General features: G+C 38.0%; 2 protein-coding genes across 2 annotated transcripts; both read right to left on the minus strand.

The window, feature by feature from the left end:
* Nucleotides 1-1,437: 1,437 nt before the first annotated feature.
* atp5h (ATP synthase, H+ transporting, mitochondrial Fo complex subunit D) lies at nucleotides 1,438-6,140 on the minus strand. The gene is made up of 6 exons (XM_015372619.1): nucleotides 6,035-6,140; nucleotides 4,780-4,910; nucleotides 2,292-2,388; nucleotides 1,934-2,005; nucleotides 1,715-1,777; nucleotides 1,438-1,618 (listed from the first exon to the last, which is right to left on the minus strand). The coding sequence occupies exons 2-6, from the start codon at nucleotides 4,899-4,901 to the stop codon at nucleotides 1,487-1,489; spliced, it is 486 nt and encodes a 161-aa protein (XP_015228105.1). The 5' UTR covers nucleotides 4,902-4,910; nucleotides 6,035-6,140; the 3' UTR covers nucleotides 1,438-1,486.
* A 1,735-nt stretch (nucleotides 6,141-7,875) lies between these two features.
* On the minus strand, nucleotides 7,876-10,178 carry LOC107083401 (homeobox protein MSH-C-like). The gene is made up of 2 exons (XM_015372602.1): nucleotides 9,650-10,178; nucleotides 7,876-8,937 (listed from the first exon to the last, which is right to left on the minus strand). The coding sequence occupies exons 1-2, from the start codon at nucleotides 10,077-10,079 to the stop codon at nucleotides 8,525-8,527; spliced, it is 843 nt and encodes a 280-aa protein (XP_015228088.1). The 5' UTR covers nucleotides 10,080-10,178; the 3' UTR covers nucleotides 7,876-8,524.
* Between the last annotated feature and the right edge of the window lie 4,680 nt (nucleotides 10,179-14,858).

Raw genomic sequence — 14,858 nt, forward strand, 5'->3', positions numbered from 1 at the left:
GTTAAAACTCTGACTTTTTCCACGCATTATACTGAAATAAAATTTAAAAATCTGTTAACTTTTTTTTTTTTTAGTGGCCCTAATCCTCTTCCGTAGAACCACAGCACTGAGAGTAGGTCAAACTTTTGAATGAGATGAATGTGCTGCGTTTGACAGCATACTGATTGAGTATGCTGTCATTGGGAGTGCTACAACATATCTAAGCTCATCACATGCAACTTTAAATTTCTCGTAGATCCTCAATGCTCCAATTTTATGAAGAAAAGAAAAAAGAATGTCATTGCTTTTGGTCCAAAAAATGCAAGACATTTAACTGCCAACTTAGCTTTATAAACCTAAATGTCACAGATCATGCAAAAAAAAACAAAAACCAAAAGGATTTTTTAATGAAAACAGGGCAGACACCAGGGTGTATTGTTTAATCGTTTTTAAATGCTATAGTTACTCTGTTAATGAATAGAATTTAAAATCTCATTAGGATCACAGTCTATTTACATTTTCTCGTGGTTGGTCTAGCAGGGACTATGTGGAGGAAAACCCTTTATATCATTAGAAACCTTAACAAGCACTTATTCTGTGTTATTCAGCTCTGGAACAGAATCATTGCAACCTGAATAAGTGGAAACTGAAGCCTTATTTGAACCAGGATTGATATTACAGCTTGCTAAATGTTTCCTCCTAACATTGAAATATTTTATTTACTTGTTCAATTGCTATATTAAGTTTTACCTTTTTTTCCTGAAAAGTTTAGATTTTTTTTTTCTCTACATGTGCATTTTTTCTTTAAAACATAATCGCATTGTTGATGAATGCCGCAATAAAGTATACAAATAGACTCGCCTCAACTACAATAAAGTATCGGTTAAAAACTTAAAAAACAAAATGAATAACTTTCATTTTTAATTAAGGTAAAAATATATATTTTTTTGTTTTTTACTGTATATGTTAAGAGTAATCACAGGATGAGCAGTCTAAAATAAAGATTAGCTTTCACACCCTATAAGCTGGAGTTTAATTCCCTCTAAATGTTTTTACCACACTGCCAATAAATCTTAAAGAGTTGATGTGAAGTAGTTAGCAGTTGATGTCTGAGGAAACTAGATCCAAGCCTGTAACTAGTGTTGCATCGATGCCATTTTTTGGCCCCGATGGACCAGTGACGGCGCTCCAGTGAACGGCCACTGGGTCGGACGGGGCGTTCTTCCAGGTCACATCACCTGGGCAACGACAGTGCATCTTCTCCCATCTTACATAGTCTGTATTTCAAAAGGGGAGCCCCGCTCGTAGCATTGATGTCAAGCGCTGTGTTTTGGCCTGAGGAATCATTTAAAATAACTCATATGCTTTAACTCTTTAGGTCACAAAGTCCACAGTGTTCCTTGAATAACATCAGCCAACATCACAACATTTCCCAAAAACAGAGACAGTAAGTAGTTCTCCTTAAAATACATAATCTTTATTGAGACAAGAGTGCCTGGTAGTGGGATTACAGCTCAGCAATGGGCTTGTGAGGCCAGTAAGGATGTTTGGCCTTGTCTAACTTGGTCTCAGGGAAGGCATCGTTTAAGTCTTCGATGGTCATCTGATCGAAGGGAATCATGTTCTTAAATTTATCCAGCTGAACACACAAAAAAAGAAGGAGAAAAGTTATGTTTAAGAACATACCTAAAGACCTTGAACCAGTATTAACTCCCAGCTTCAAACACAGTCTTACCTCTTGCTCATACATAGTGATGCGTGCCTTTGATGCTTCTATGTAGGCTGCTGCATTTTTGTTCTGGTAGAAGTGGAAAAACAAAATATAAAGTTAATTAAACTACAATGCCATATAATAGGAGTATATTATCAATAAAAAAATTTGTATGTTCACTTTTTAAAAGCCAGATACATTTTAATATTTTCCATGAAAAAAAAAAGATGTATAGCCACTCACAGCTTCAGCCTCCTGTGTGTTGATGGTGGCCGTCTGTGTGTCGGCAGGCTCAGGGATCTGCAGGGCTTTAAACTGTAAAATGAACAAGATACACATCTCATCACTGCGATGCACAAACCCGAGAAGAGTTTTTTGTGACATAAACCATCTGGATGACCACATACTAAAGAAAAACTGTCCGTTTAGAGAGATAACATCTTTTATTTCCCTTTTTTAATGCACAGTTATAAAAAGATAAAAACCAGTAAAAATCTATCTAGATTAATTTCAGCACAGAATAGGCAAAATCTTAAATTCTTTAGATCACATTTTTTCATGGGAACACTGATATTGTTAAGTGTTTGGAAAGAAAAATGACCTTCTTCTCAAACTCATCAACCATGCCTGCTTTAGCCACGGCGCTCCTGTAGTAGCTCCAGTCGATGGGTGCAGGAGTCTCAGGCAATGAGGCCAGTCTGGTATGAACAGAAGAATCAGTTTTAACACACAAAGCAGAAAGGAATGGTGAGCAGACAAATGTGTATAAACATTTGGAATAAATAAACAAAAATGTTGCAATGTAATCACAATGTGATAAAAGGAAGATACCACCAAAAGAAATCCTGAAGAAACAAAAAAAAGTTCATTGTACCTGTAACTCAAAGGTCACAAGTTTCAGAAAAAATTTGGGTTAAGGTTGCAACTAACGATTATTTTGCAAATCGATTATTTTTCCAATAATTCAAATAATAATCTGATAGCAAAAGGTTACTTGAAGATTTTTCACAAAGTTAAACCAGGTGAAACTAAAACTTTTCCAATTTAGGAGCTCCGCATAGAGCATATTGACTGACGGAAAGCTTTTAAAATCTTAACTGCAATTTTGATATAAATACTGCTCTAACTGGTTTGCTCTGTCAGCTAAAGGCATCTTTTATAGTCTCTACACTCTAGTTAATGATCGATGAATAAATCACGATTAACCCAATTAATTATTGCAGCCCTAATTTGGCTTAATGTAGTAACGTGCTAGTCTGCCATACCATTATTATTATTATTATTATGTCAGTTGAGTCTTTCGAGCCTTTTCTTTAGTAGATGAAACCAATTGTGGTGATTGCTAACCTGGCCAATCACACTTACTACAGTATAATTTTGGGAATGTTGCCCTAGTGGTTAGAGCAGTGTGCTTGTGCTCTGAGAAGGTTGCAAGTACCTGGTTAAATACCCACAGCCTGCACTCTGGTTCCCTGAGCAAGAGCCTTAACCCCCACAATGCTCTCTAAGGGGAGGGGTTAAAATGCAGGGGTAAATTTCTTCAATGTGAGATCAATAAAGTTAAATTATTATTAAATGTAGTTTGGTAAACTGCCTTTGACTGTGGCCAGATCTGGCCGGACTAATCACAGCGGACTATAGGGTGTGTGTAGCCTGGGTGCCAGTCCGAACTTAGTCCCGCCCACAAGGTTTGAGTTCGGGGAAGTTCGGTCTGGCTCTGCTCCATAGTAGCGCGAGTATTATCGCCCACTGTCAGGCGATCCAATCAAATTGTCAGGGCGGGCTTTATACGATGATTGACAGATGATCAAGAGTAACGTAATCAACCACGTGACCAAAGCGCGCTTCGGTGACAACAATAATGGCTGCCGCTGGAGAGTTTGGGTGAGTAGATTCTGCTATTAGGTCTGTTCTAGAAGATATCGACAGCAAATTAATTTTAAAAGAGGAACAGAGAAACGCGATCAAGTCTCATCTTCTTATTCTAGGCGTGAAACTGCACGCTTTGATTTTTGTGGACACCAACTATGCCTCGCTTAACATACGTCACGCACTCCTTTGCTCTTATTGGTTGTAGGTCTATCCAATTGAGTGCAGAGGCATTTTTTTCCTGGTTCGTTCGAAACACGCCCCATAATCACAGCTCTATGGAGCAGTATCAGACTCATATTCTGACTAGAATTGAGTCGGACTACGTCAGGCTAGGGTGTGTGACTCTCAGTGCCAGAATCACCAAGTTCTCTGCTAACAACTAGCTTGCTAACGAAAGAAGCAGTTGCAATACATTTTGAGAAGGGGAGAGCACACCTTATATCCTCAGATGTTTTTAGGCAAAACTGTCAGAAATGGCAAACTGGAGGGTTTCTTCGATGGCTTGACACATGTCACAGACTACAAAATAAAAAAAAAAATAAAAAATAAAAAATAAAAAAAGGGAAGCGCTTTTTAGTTTTGATTCACATCCGTAGTCATCAGATTGGTTCTAACCTGCTGAGGCCGACCCTGTTAGTCCCACCTCAAACTGTACCAGCTCTGTACCAGACTAATACGTCATGCACATATTAGTCTGGCGGGCCAGGCTAGTTGATTGCTGATTTAGGCTTAAACAATAATTAAAACCTACTTGTGCAAGTTTCCAGCCCATTACAAATCAGATTATTGAATCTAAAGAGCACATATTTGCTTAATTTTGAAATTCAGAAGATATCCCAGCCTCCTAGCTGAATAAGCCTATTCAAATAATGATTATCTAAGCTTTACTTTAAGATACTGAACCTTTCATCTCCATTTACCAGTTTTTATTTTTGGCATCTTGAAAATAGCACAAAATAGCTAGAAAAGAAAGATTTGCTTAAAGTATTCACTACGTGTTATTTTTACGGTATGCATTTTTTTAAAACAGGATTAAATTTGTTTCTTTGCTCTTTTAGAACCAACTTTCAGAAACAAAGATATCTTCCTAATGCATGAATTGTTTAGTTTCGACCTGGGAGTAAAAACAAAGACAAGATCTACCTTCACCTCAACCAAAACATGAAAAAAAAAAAGCCAAATTAAATCACTGCTACAACCCACGGGATACGACATACTTTGCAGAGATGGCATCAGTGCGAGTCTTCAAGGCGTTGAACATGCCTCTCTGGTTGGGTGGCACCCGCTCAGCAAATGCCAACCAGTCAATAGCTTTCAGGGCTGCACGACGGCCTGCCATCTTGACTCTCTGAAAACAGAAAAGTCATTATATAGTTGTACAAATGGTCAACTCAGCCAGATGAAACAACATTTCACATTTCTGCAAAAAGACAAATAAAACATGGTTCAGGTAGTCTTTAGAGAAAGGATGGCCTGAGCGCTTTTTACGTTGCTGCAGTGATATTATGTAAAGATGAAAGTTATTACACTTCAAAACAGATAGTCTATGTGCCATGTCCTATCCACTGATATACTAATAATCCCCCCGTCTTGGTTATCTTTGGCTTAAATTCTCAGTTTTAACAGTTAACATAAATGTTGGGGATGCAAATTATTTCAGAACTTCAGTTCTATTCAATTCTGTGGTTTTATTTTTTTAACTTTACAAATGTTACGTTTCTAAGTGCTCTTTGAGATCAAATTATTAGCTTTGACATGGAGGTGTTGGGTAGTTCTTTTGTAGGTCCCTGAAAAAACGCATTCAGTTACTCAATAGCAGAATAATAAACAAACAGAGCACAAACATTGATACAATAAAAATAAAATAACAATGGGGAGTGCACAGTAAATGCGATTCTTCATTGCAAAAATGCACTAGAACAATGAGAATGTGTGTTAATTATGCTCGTATTTGTAAACTGACCACAAACATATCACACAAACTTAGATGAAAAACCTTTACGTAATATTCTGTTCTTGTCTGTTATTTGTAATTATAAGGGTAAAGAGTCTAACACATTAAGAGCTTTTACGTAGAAAGAAATTGGTGTATTTTTGATACCTTTAGCGGCATCAATTCAACACTAATATTTTCGTTTAATGCCTAACAATGACCTGTGCACAGTAGAGCGTTTTATCTAAAATAAAAACTTTAAAAAATATATATATCAAAATACAGCAAGAACTGGTTAAAGTCGCCGTCCTTGACATTTTCTAACATTAACACTAGCTAATGTTAGCTCGTTTGGTTAGCCTGCTAGCCAAGGTCAGACGTTCCTGTTTGAACAAGAGCGTTTTTTTCAATACACCCAGCCTCCCGTGTGTTGACCGAACAATTCACCCCATCATGGAACAGTCGTGAAACGGCACGATAGTTTTCTACACAATTATTCTCTCTAAATCTTCCAGCGGTTAAAGCAGTTGTGAACTCACCTCGCTGCAGATAACAGTGACAGAACGGAGCAACGGAAGTCCTTTCTTCTTGAGCTGGAATGAACGCAGCAAGCGGGGAGACACTACTGCCCCCTACTGGACGGATTAAAAACGTGCATTTGATTCGAATCATTTGCAGGGACTGTTCCAGAACGCTTCGAAAGGGAGCCGGTGAGGCTTCTTGAGAACCCAAAGCATGTGTGTAGTAGTGACCTGATAATAACTCTCATGGTCAAATGTAGGATTATGTATGGCTGGGTTCTCTCGTAGAGATATTTCTAAAATGAAAATTAATTAATAATTAAAATCAATAATTTCTATATATCACTCATTCAATTTAATAAAAAAATCTTTATTAATCCCAAAAGCAAAATAATAGCATTTCACAAAGTATTTGAAGACTCAACTTTATCTAAATATTTGACAGAAATAAAATGAAAAATAAAAAAGTGATAGTTTCTTCAAATAGTTGTTTTAGATTAGAATGATAAACCTTAAACATGGATCACAAGCCTTATCTTCTTAATTCTATGTAGAGTATGAGTTCAGAAAATTCACACATAAATGAAAACAAAAAAGAAATATTTGTATGTGTTGTCACTTAAATAAAACTGATGTATAGACTATTTAGTCATAATTTGATTTCATAGACTTATAAAAGTCAAAGAATGGACTTGATGAGCTGTGAGATGTTTTAAGAAAATTTTACAAAGACATTTGGACATTTGTAACATGTAATAAATTCACATTTGATATTATCTTTCACATGAATTCTGTCTTCTCATTAAGCAAGGTAAATTGTCTTGTAAATATTCATAAGTACAAAATCCGTATATTAGATTGAATCATTACAACTTTGTTTTCATCGTAAGAGCATCGTGTTAATTGATTGATATTTATAATCAATATTTTAACATGTAAATCTAATTTAATTCATCAAGGTTTTATTTTGGCAGATAACTGGGGCACTTTTTGGTTCTTTATAGAAAATATGTGAACATGTTAAACAATTTAATTTCTTAATTTACCATTTTTAAGGTATCACACAAATATACAAATATTGATCTGGTGATGGCCTTTTTTCAGTTTTGGATATATTGGAATGAAGTGCTATTTGTCTCACACAATGCAAGCCCTTGAACGAGCAGCTGATGGACCAAGTTGGTTTAAATAACGTATGATTTTCATTAAATAGGGTTAAAAAATAAGCTGTACAAATTCCCTATAATGGAGGTTGAAGCTTTCGTGTAGCATTTGAATCCGACTTATCTGGATTTCATACTATCTGATGACATAGCAGCATTTCTTATTTTAAACTGCAGAGCCTTTGAGGTCAGATATCCATTTGTCCTTTTTAATAATACTGTATCCAGGCTACATGTGTTTAAATTCAACTTCATATGTGCATGTAATTCTATAGTGGCACTAAATCAGTTTTACATTTGGATTAAAGATGTTGTTTTTTCTGAAAAAGGAAGCGGAAAAGGAAAATGTTGGAGTTTTTCCTTATCTCGGATTAACTACAACAAAATAAAAAAGCAAAAGCAAATATATTTTAACATTTAACGAGCACATTTGGGCACCAAAATGTTGAATAAGCAAATTTAACACTAATACAGAAGTTTTAGAAAAGATAGGAGGAAAAAAGAATCACCAAGCAGGAACAAATTCCCTATTTTGACATTTCTCAAAGTAGCAATCAGGTGTGGAGGTCTGGCAAACTTCAAGAGGCTGTGGAAGGAAAACAATCATCAAATATGCAGAAAGTCACAAAGCAAAACAAAAGTCATTGTTAAAGTTTATAACTTGCACACATGAGACACAAATGACGCAACTGCATCAAATACAGATAGAGAAGTTTCAAGTCTTTAAATGTTTTATTAAAGTCAGTTTTTTTGTTTTTGGATTTTTTGTACAAAGATATGTACACGGTACAGATACAAAGACATTCAATAAATACAACTTTTCTTGCCCTTCAAATAAGGCTGCAATGCTTATTCTGCAACACTACACATTTTATTTACAATTAGCAAAAAGGAAAAAAAAAACTATACCATTAAGGCCATATTGTGAGGGTTAAAATCTAATAATTTTATTTCTAAAATATAATTTGGTCCCTTTTAGTGGTTTTTACAAAATATAGAAATTTGAACTGCTGGGAAAACAGCAGATTCAACGAAGAATCACACTTGGATAAAAACAGAAACAAATGACAATAGAGTCGCGGTCATAAGGCACAGACACAGAATAATAAGTACTTTTCTGTTACATTTTCCTTTGATTTTTTTTTCCTGCAGCTCTTGATTCGGACCGTAGTGGATCACCTGAAATGAAGGCATTTATTTTTTCTGAGATATTTAAGGCTAAATTGGGCAAATCATTTAGTCCCAGAAATGTGCGCATGTTTATAAAACATGTCTCAATTTGACTTTGAGGTTTTATTTCGATAATACAAAATTCTTTCCATTCCCAAACAGTCTGACGAAATTCCTAAGACAAATAATACATCCCATAGGTGACGGGTCCGCTGAACAGTCCCGGGACCGGCAGGCTGGGCCTCGGAAAGGCGCTGGAAGGACCCCAAGACGGAGCGCTCATGTGCGCTCCGAGGGGGAAAGGCAGTGCGAACGCAGGTAGGACAGGCTTAGAGGCCAACTTAAACTTCTCCAGCTCGGCCTCTTGCAGTCTCTTGGCTTTGGCTCTGCGGTTCTGGAACCAGATTTTAACCTGAGTCTCCGTAAGGTTGAGAGAGTTGGAGAACTCGGCTCTCTCGGCGATGGAGAGGTACTGCTTCTGGCGGAACTTGCGCTCCAGCGCCAACAGTTGGGAGGTAGTGAACGGTGTGCGAGGTTTCCTGTTGTTTTTGTGCTTCCTTAGAGTACACTGAGTGGGGCTGGAGCTCCCTGTTGAAGAGAAACGGGAAAATATTTAAGATTAGTTCGACCTTAGATCAGCTGATGCAGGATCGGACCGCAGTGGATCAACTGGAATTGATCCACTGCGGTGCATCAGGCCATTTTGAGCCGAATGCATGCATAAAGTCATAAATCTAAATACAAATTTGTGTTCAAAACAAGAGTTGCAATCATTTGATTTAACTTTATAGACCACTTTCTACTTCCAATCGGCAAATAAGACAATCTGTATTTGATTGCACTGTAAGATTAAACTGTGCGCAACTCTAATTAACAGTTTATATTGAATCGATCTGAATTTTAAGTAACTTAACGTGAACTTGAACTTTTTTTTTAAATAGTAAAACACCCTGATTACTTTGTGGTGCCTTTACTGATTGAACCAAATGGATTTAAAGTATCTCATGTAAATTACAGGCCTGCCTAGTAAAGAAAATAATAACCAGGAGTTTAAGGTATAATAAAAAAAAAAATAAAAATCAGATGCAAAAGTTTAAGGTATAATAAAAAAAAAAATAAAAATCAGATGCAAAAATATAATTTTGGATTATTCTATTTATCCACAGGAGGAGAAAATGCAACCCGTGTTGAGGGAGAATAAGCGTAATTTTAATGGAGTAGTTCAACTTATTTTGATAAAAGAATGAATGGACAATCCATTACGCACTGTTGTCTTCTACAGCTGATGGGACGGACTTACGTGGAGGTGTAGAGAAGGTGGACGTCTGGAACCAAGTGCTCTGATCTTTGTCACAAAACTGCGCACAGTCCTCCCCGGAGCTCCTGGGAACTCCCTGCGAACTCTCTCCAGAGAGCCTTTTCTCTGCGTAAAAAGTCCTGGGAGAAAACTGCGCGCCCTGAGCGGACCCTGGGGTCTGCAGCACAGCAGAGTCAGAAGCTGGGTAAGAAGTCCGACAGGTGCTTTTCTTGGAAATCAGCGACTCGACGCTGAAGGGAAGGCTGCTCCGCGGCGGTTTGTATCCTTTCTCCGTGGTCATGTCTTTAGGCTGAAGCTCGTCACCCTCCGCGTTTTCCGCGTCCTCCTTTTGGTGGAGCTGCAGTTTGGCGTCTTGAGACGGTGACCCCTGCGCAGGATTCATCATGGTAAAAGAGGCTGGGGCCATGCACATCGGCGTGGCCCGTTTAGAGGTATGCTGCAACCCAAGCGTGAGGTCTCCACTGTGAGGCTTTCAGCCTGTCAACAGTGCCCAGTAGCGTTTTTTACGCACGGGACGGGGGTCTTCTATAAAAGGACCGGGGCTGTTCCCCTTTCTCCGCTCCCTCCAATGAGCTCCTCCTGCTGGCTCTGTGACGTCTCAGCCTGCGGGTTTGATTGGCCCACTGCCTTTTTTTATTTGGATAGGACACCGAGAGGCCTGCGAGAAGGCAAGGGGACTTTAATCATACAGACCCCATGCAGAGCGGGGTTATTGATGGCGCTCACAAAGTAGCTTTGACCAATTTTAGCGCAATTAAGCTGTGGGGAGGACTTCCCTGCGTATTTACATCCATTAACAGCAGTACAGCGAAGTATTTTACTGTAAATACGCACAATGGCATTAATATCAGAGTAGATTAGAAACACATGAAACAAAAACTAATTTTTGTTTCATAAAATATTAAAATCTGATTCCCAGGAGATCAAAGCAATTGGAATGCTAACAAAATTATAAAAAAAAAAAAAAGTCCTTCCGCACCTAGAATAGAAATTGATTAGGTATGACTGTTGGTCACACAGCATTACAGCAATTTAAAGGCTGTCAGCAGCTCTTCTTCCTCACAATGGGCTCGGCTGAGAAGCAACAGGCGTTTTCTTTCTCCAGGTCATACTATTTAATAAGCCAGACAAAGTTGCGTTTTGCAAGGCGCCAGGCTCGGCAGGATCAAAAAGGGAAGATACCTCGGGGAGGGAGAGAGAAAAAAAGCAACTGGGTAACTCCACTTAACCAATTGTCCTCTGAATATTTCATAGTCCGCTGCGTGGAGCTGGGAGGAAGCAGGCAGAGGGCTGCAGCTCATGCTGGACTGCTCAACTAAAGCAGGAGACTGAACAGCAGGAAGGTGAGCTGGGTCCAAGTGATTGGTTATTGTGATAAACAGTGAGCTCCTGTTTTAAAAATGAGAAATATATAAATGTTCTTACATTTTCAGTGTTAAACCAGGTAATTTGGGCCTTAAAAAGTAACAGCTTTTCTTTGGGTCCATCTGCTCACAGTGGATCTTGTATGCTGCCCAGGCAGAGTTTATCTGGGCCCAAATCGCAAACAAACACACATTCTGGTGCCCATTCTGCAGTAACATCATCGTTTTATTTCTTAGTTTATCAAAAGCATTCAAACTAAAAAACTTGCTATAAGACATGTAATAAAATAAAGTATTTTTTGTTCCCAGATAAAAAGATTAAATCAGTTAACGTTTGATCAGAACAGATAAATAAAGATACAAAAAATAAGATAAAATATTGTGTCCCAAATTATTTCCTAAACCTTTTTCCTACAAGTAAGAAAACAGTATATTTCTATTGTTTATCTCCCAGAGCATCTTCCTTTATATGTATCAAAATGCACATATAAGGAGCTTTAAAGCATTCTGGACTAATTATTGTCCTGTCAACAATGTCTCATGCAGGACTTCCCAGCTGTTATTAGTGCTCCACCTAATCTGTCTGTAAGTTTGAGACACAATATAGATTTTTAAATATTACTCAGAACAAATCCGAATACAGAGATCATTTTTTACACCTCAACAGGTGCGACAGCAGGTTATGTTTGCTCAGTTCCTTCTTAATATATAGAAATTTTCTCGACATGTCTTCACTAAATGGGAGGTTCTAAAGTTTCATCTGTTTACTAAGGGGGGAAGGAGAGATATCATTTTGTAATATTGCCGATATTTTTAAAAGTAGAAACAACAAATAGTAAGATGTATAGAAGATGCATTGTTAAGTGTTTAAATTTTTGTCATGCAGGGTATTCAGAATGATTTCTCTTTAAGGGCGTCAGTAGGACCTTCTTGCCACCAAACCAAGTCAAGATTCAAAAGAGGATTTCAGCAGCCATGGACCCTGGGAAACACACTTAATGGGACCTGGTGAGAAGAAAAAATATCTCTCTCCACCATCTACTATAAGTTTGATAGATTTATTTTTCTACTAATATGACTGTATTGACAAACTGCAGAATCAGTGACTTTTTTTGTGTTTTAAAATGCGTCAAAGAACAAACAATTCTTTGACTGACAGAGATGTGTTCCGAGGTCCCGCGCTGGGACCTCTCGAAAGCCCTCAGGTAGAGAAAACAGTTTAGCGTTCGTCAGGTAAGAGGTGCAACTTCTGGGTCAATGATTCAGGTCTGAGTAAGACCTGATGTTGAGTCTGCTCCCTTCATTTCCTATCAGACTAAACCAGCCCTCTGTCTTCTCCCGTGCCTCGTAGCTTCTCGCCGCCCAGCTGGTTTGTGTTTAAATGCCAGCAAGTGTCGGCAAGTGTCTCACGTCTGCACTTGCATGCAAAAGGAATGGGATGAGAGTTCATGGAGATTCATTCGATACAGGTAAACCCAAAGATAGCATATTTAGCTTGGGCCTCCCATCCTCCTCCTCTAACCCTAAAGACATTTTTTGTAACAGCGTGCAGGCAAGTGAGTCGTGTCAAAAGGTGTTAGTCAGTTTGAAAGCAGATCTGCTCTTCAAGGCCAATGCGAGCTCCATGGGAAGCACTTTCCCCTCAGCTGGCACCAGAAGTTTACATTTCTTTTATTTTTTTTTAACATATGGGTGTGCAGGAGCCGCTCTCTGCACCAAGGAGCTCTGATCAAACCATTTATCTACTCCATAAAGTGCAAGGGCCAAGTGGTAGCATGGTGTGAGAAAACAGATTTAGGCTATACACTTTTCATGTGATTCATATGATTTTTTTTTTCTTGGAGGCCTCCCAACAAAAGCCAAAGCATCCACTTGATCAAAACCATCTGCAAATGGATGATGCATTTCTGTTCCTTTAGTTTGTACGATCAAACGTACGCCATTGTTTACTTACGGTGCAAGGATTTTATTCTGCAGTTAAATAAACATCACTTAGCCAATAAAGCAAACTTTGGAACCTAGCCCCTTTGAAACTCTTTACAGTGTCTTAAAAAAGTATTCTGAACCCTTAAACTTTTAACTTCACTCTTTGTCATGCTTAAACAGCAAACTGTTTTTAATTGTCCTTTTGTTTGATAATCTAATATGAAAGACTACATCCTTTGGAGGGGAAAAATGAAGACATGTGATATGTCTTGAATTTAAAATCTTTAAAAAGTTTCATATTTCCCTGCCCTAAGTCAAAACTCAACCTTTTGCTGCAGAACATTTAGGATATTTCATTAACCAACATTTTTAAAATGGTGTTTGTTAAGTAGTTCAACTGCAGTCAAAATGGAGAGAGAGCATTTTTAATTTTTTTTTTTTTATTAAAGTAAGCACAGATTCTCTGTGGAATTTCATTTTAGGCTTTGACTACCCCATCAACATGTTTAACATCACTTCACAGGTTAAGTGAGGGACTTTGTATAGGAGCTGACTAGAAATGCTCTCCTTATTTTTATTGTTTCATATAAAAACATTCAACAGGGTATATCATTTTCTTTCCACTTTACAATTTTCCACCACTCTAAGTTGGTTTACTGAAATCCCTTTGGGACACATATAGCACACATATAGCTTGTGTGCTATCTTGCAAGATCCTGCAACATTGGAGTAGACAAAAGTAGTTTATATAACAGAGTTTAGAGACTATTTTGACATTTCCCCCCGAACTGTAGAAAATAAGTGATGCTTTGCTCAAAATGCAGAAAAGAAAACAACATCCTGTCATATTCAAATCTACTGGTCCTATTTTCTTTATCTCTGAATTCTTTTATTTTTTGCACCATTATCACATAAGGTGACCAGCTTGAAGATCCTGATTTTACCAGCAGCTCAAATAACAGTTATTTGAGTTTTTCAGCAGTGTGGAAAATATCTGTGACCTTTCATTTGACTTTACTAGTTGATTCCATCCACATCAGACTGCCTTGGGTCCTGTGCTTAAACGCTGGTTTGACATTTTCTGCCAAAGCCACTTCCTCTTGTGGCATCTCAGTGCCCTGTGTTTGAGCGCCGGGTAATGAGGGAAATATTCGTGCCGTGCGAAAGCAGGGGAAGCAAATTGCATCCATCACAGCTTCTTTTTTGGACTGTAAAAAAGCAATCAGGGGATGGAGTGTCCTGCGGTTTTACAATTGCTGCTTTTTTTGAGTCGAACCAGCATACAGCGGGGTGGATTCCATTAGTTAGTGGTGTTAGGATCTACATTTTAACCTTGAGCTAATGTTTGCTCCCATGCTGATGCTCAAAGATTTCACCTTTTGTTTTTTTTTTGCTACTTCTGATTGAGCTGTTTCACTCACGGCCTTCGCTGCCGGTGGAGGTCGTTAAGGAGAAAAACCACAAGAGGTGACAATGCAGTTGGCAATTTCATCTGGCCTGCCATCGGCCATAGAAATACACATTCTTGAGGAAAGCCTAGAGACAATACAAGTGGGCGAGCTAGGTTGAGCACTTTGGACGAGGAACTTTGTGTGGCTACTCTGTGGTTTCATTCCCAAACCAAAGAATGTCACCACAATCTCATACGCTCCTCACAGCCAAAGACTGGATAGAATACATCTGAGAGGGAGCAACAATTTTCACTCTTTTCCTGCAGGATTAAATCCATAAAAAACAGTGACTATTGTGTATTTTTGTTTTTTTTTAGTTCTTACTCCACCTTACCCTTAATAGAAAATATTAGCTCAGAAAGTCACTGAACAAGAACTCATAAAGTTGGACTCAATAGTTTGAGATGATCATTCAACCATAGAAGCGTAATACAGTTACCTTTACAATAT

This window comes from Cyprinodon variegatus, unplaced genomic scaffold (genome assembly GCF_000732505.1).
Source record: "Cyprinodon variegatus isolate N-32 unplaced genomic scaffold, C_variegatus-1.0 Scaffold74, whole genome shotgun sequence".
Lineage (NCBI taxonomy): Eukaryota > Metazoa > Chordata > Actinopteri > Cyprinodontiformes > Cyprinodontidae > Cyprinodon > Cyprinodon variegatus.

Coding starts and splice junctions, on each gene's coding strand:
- atp5h (XM_015372619.1), bottom strand. CDS start 4,901: ATGGCAGGCCGTCGTGCAGCCCTGAAAGCTATTGACTGGTTGGCATTT. Junction 2,389..4,779: donor ACTGATGCCATCTCTGCAAA/GTATGTCGTATC, acceptor TGTTCATACCAG/ACTGGCCTCATTGCCTGAGA. Junction 2,006..2,291: donor TTGATGAGTTTGAGAAGAAG/GTCATTTTTCTT, acceptor TTCATTTTACAG/TTTAAAGCCCTGCAGATCCC.
- LOC107083401 (XM_015372602.1), bottom strand. CDS start 10,079: ATGTGCATGGCCCCAGCCTCTTTTACCATGATGAATCCTGCGCAGGGG. Junction 8,938..9,649: donor CACCTTCTCTACACCTCCAC/GTAAGTCCGTCC, acceptor TCTCTTCAACAG/GGAGCTCCAGCCCCACTCAG.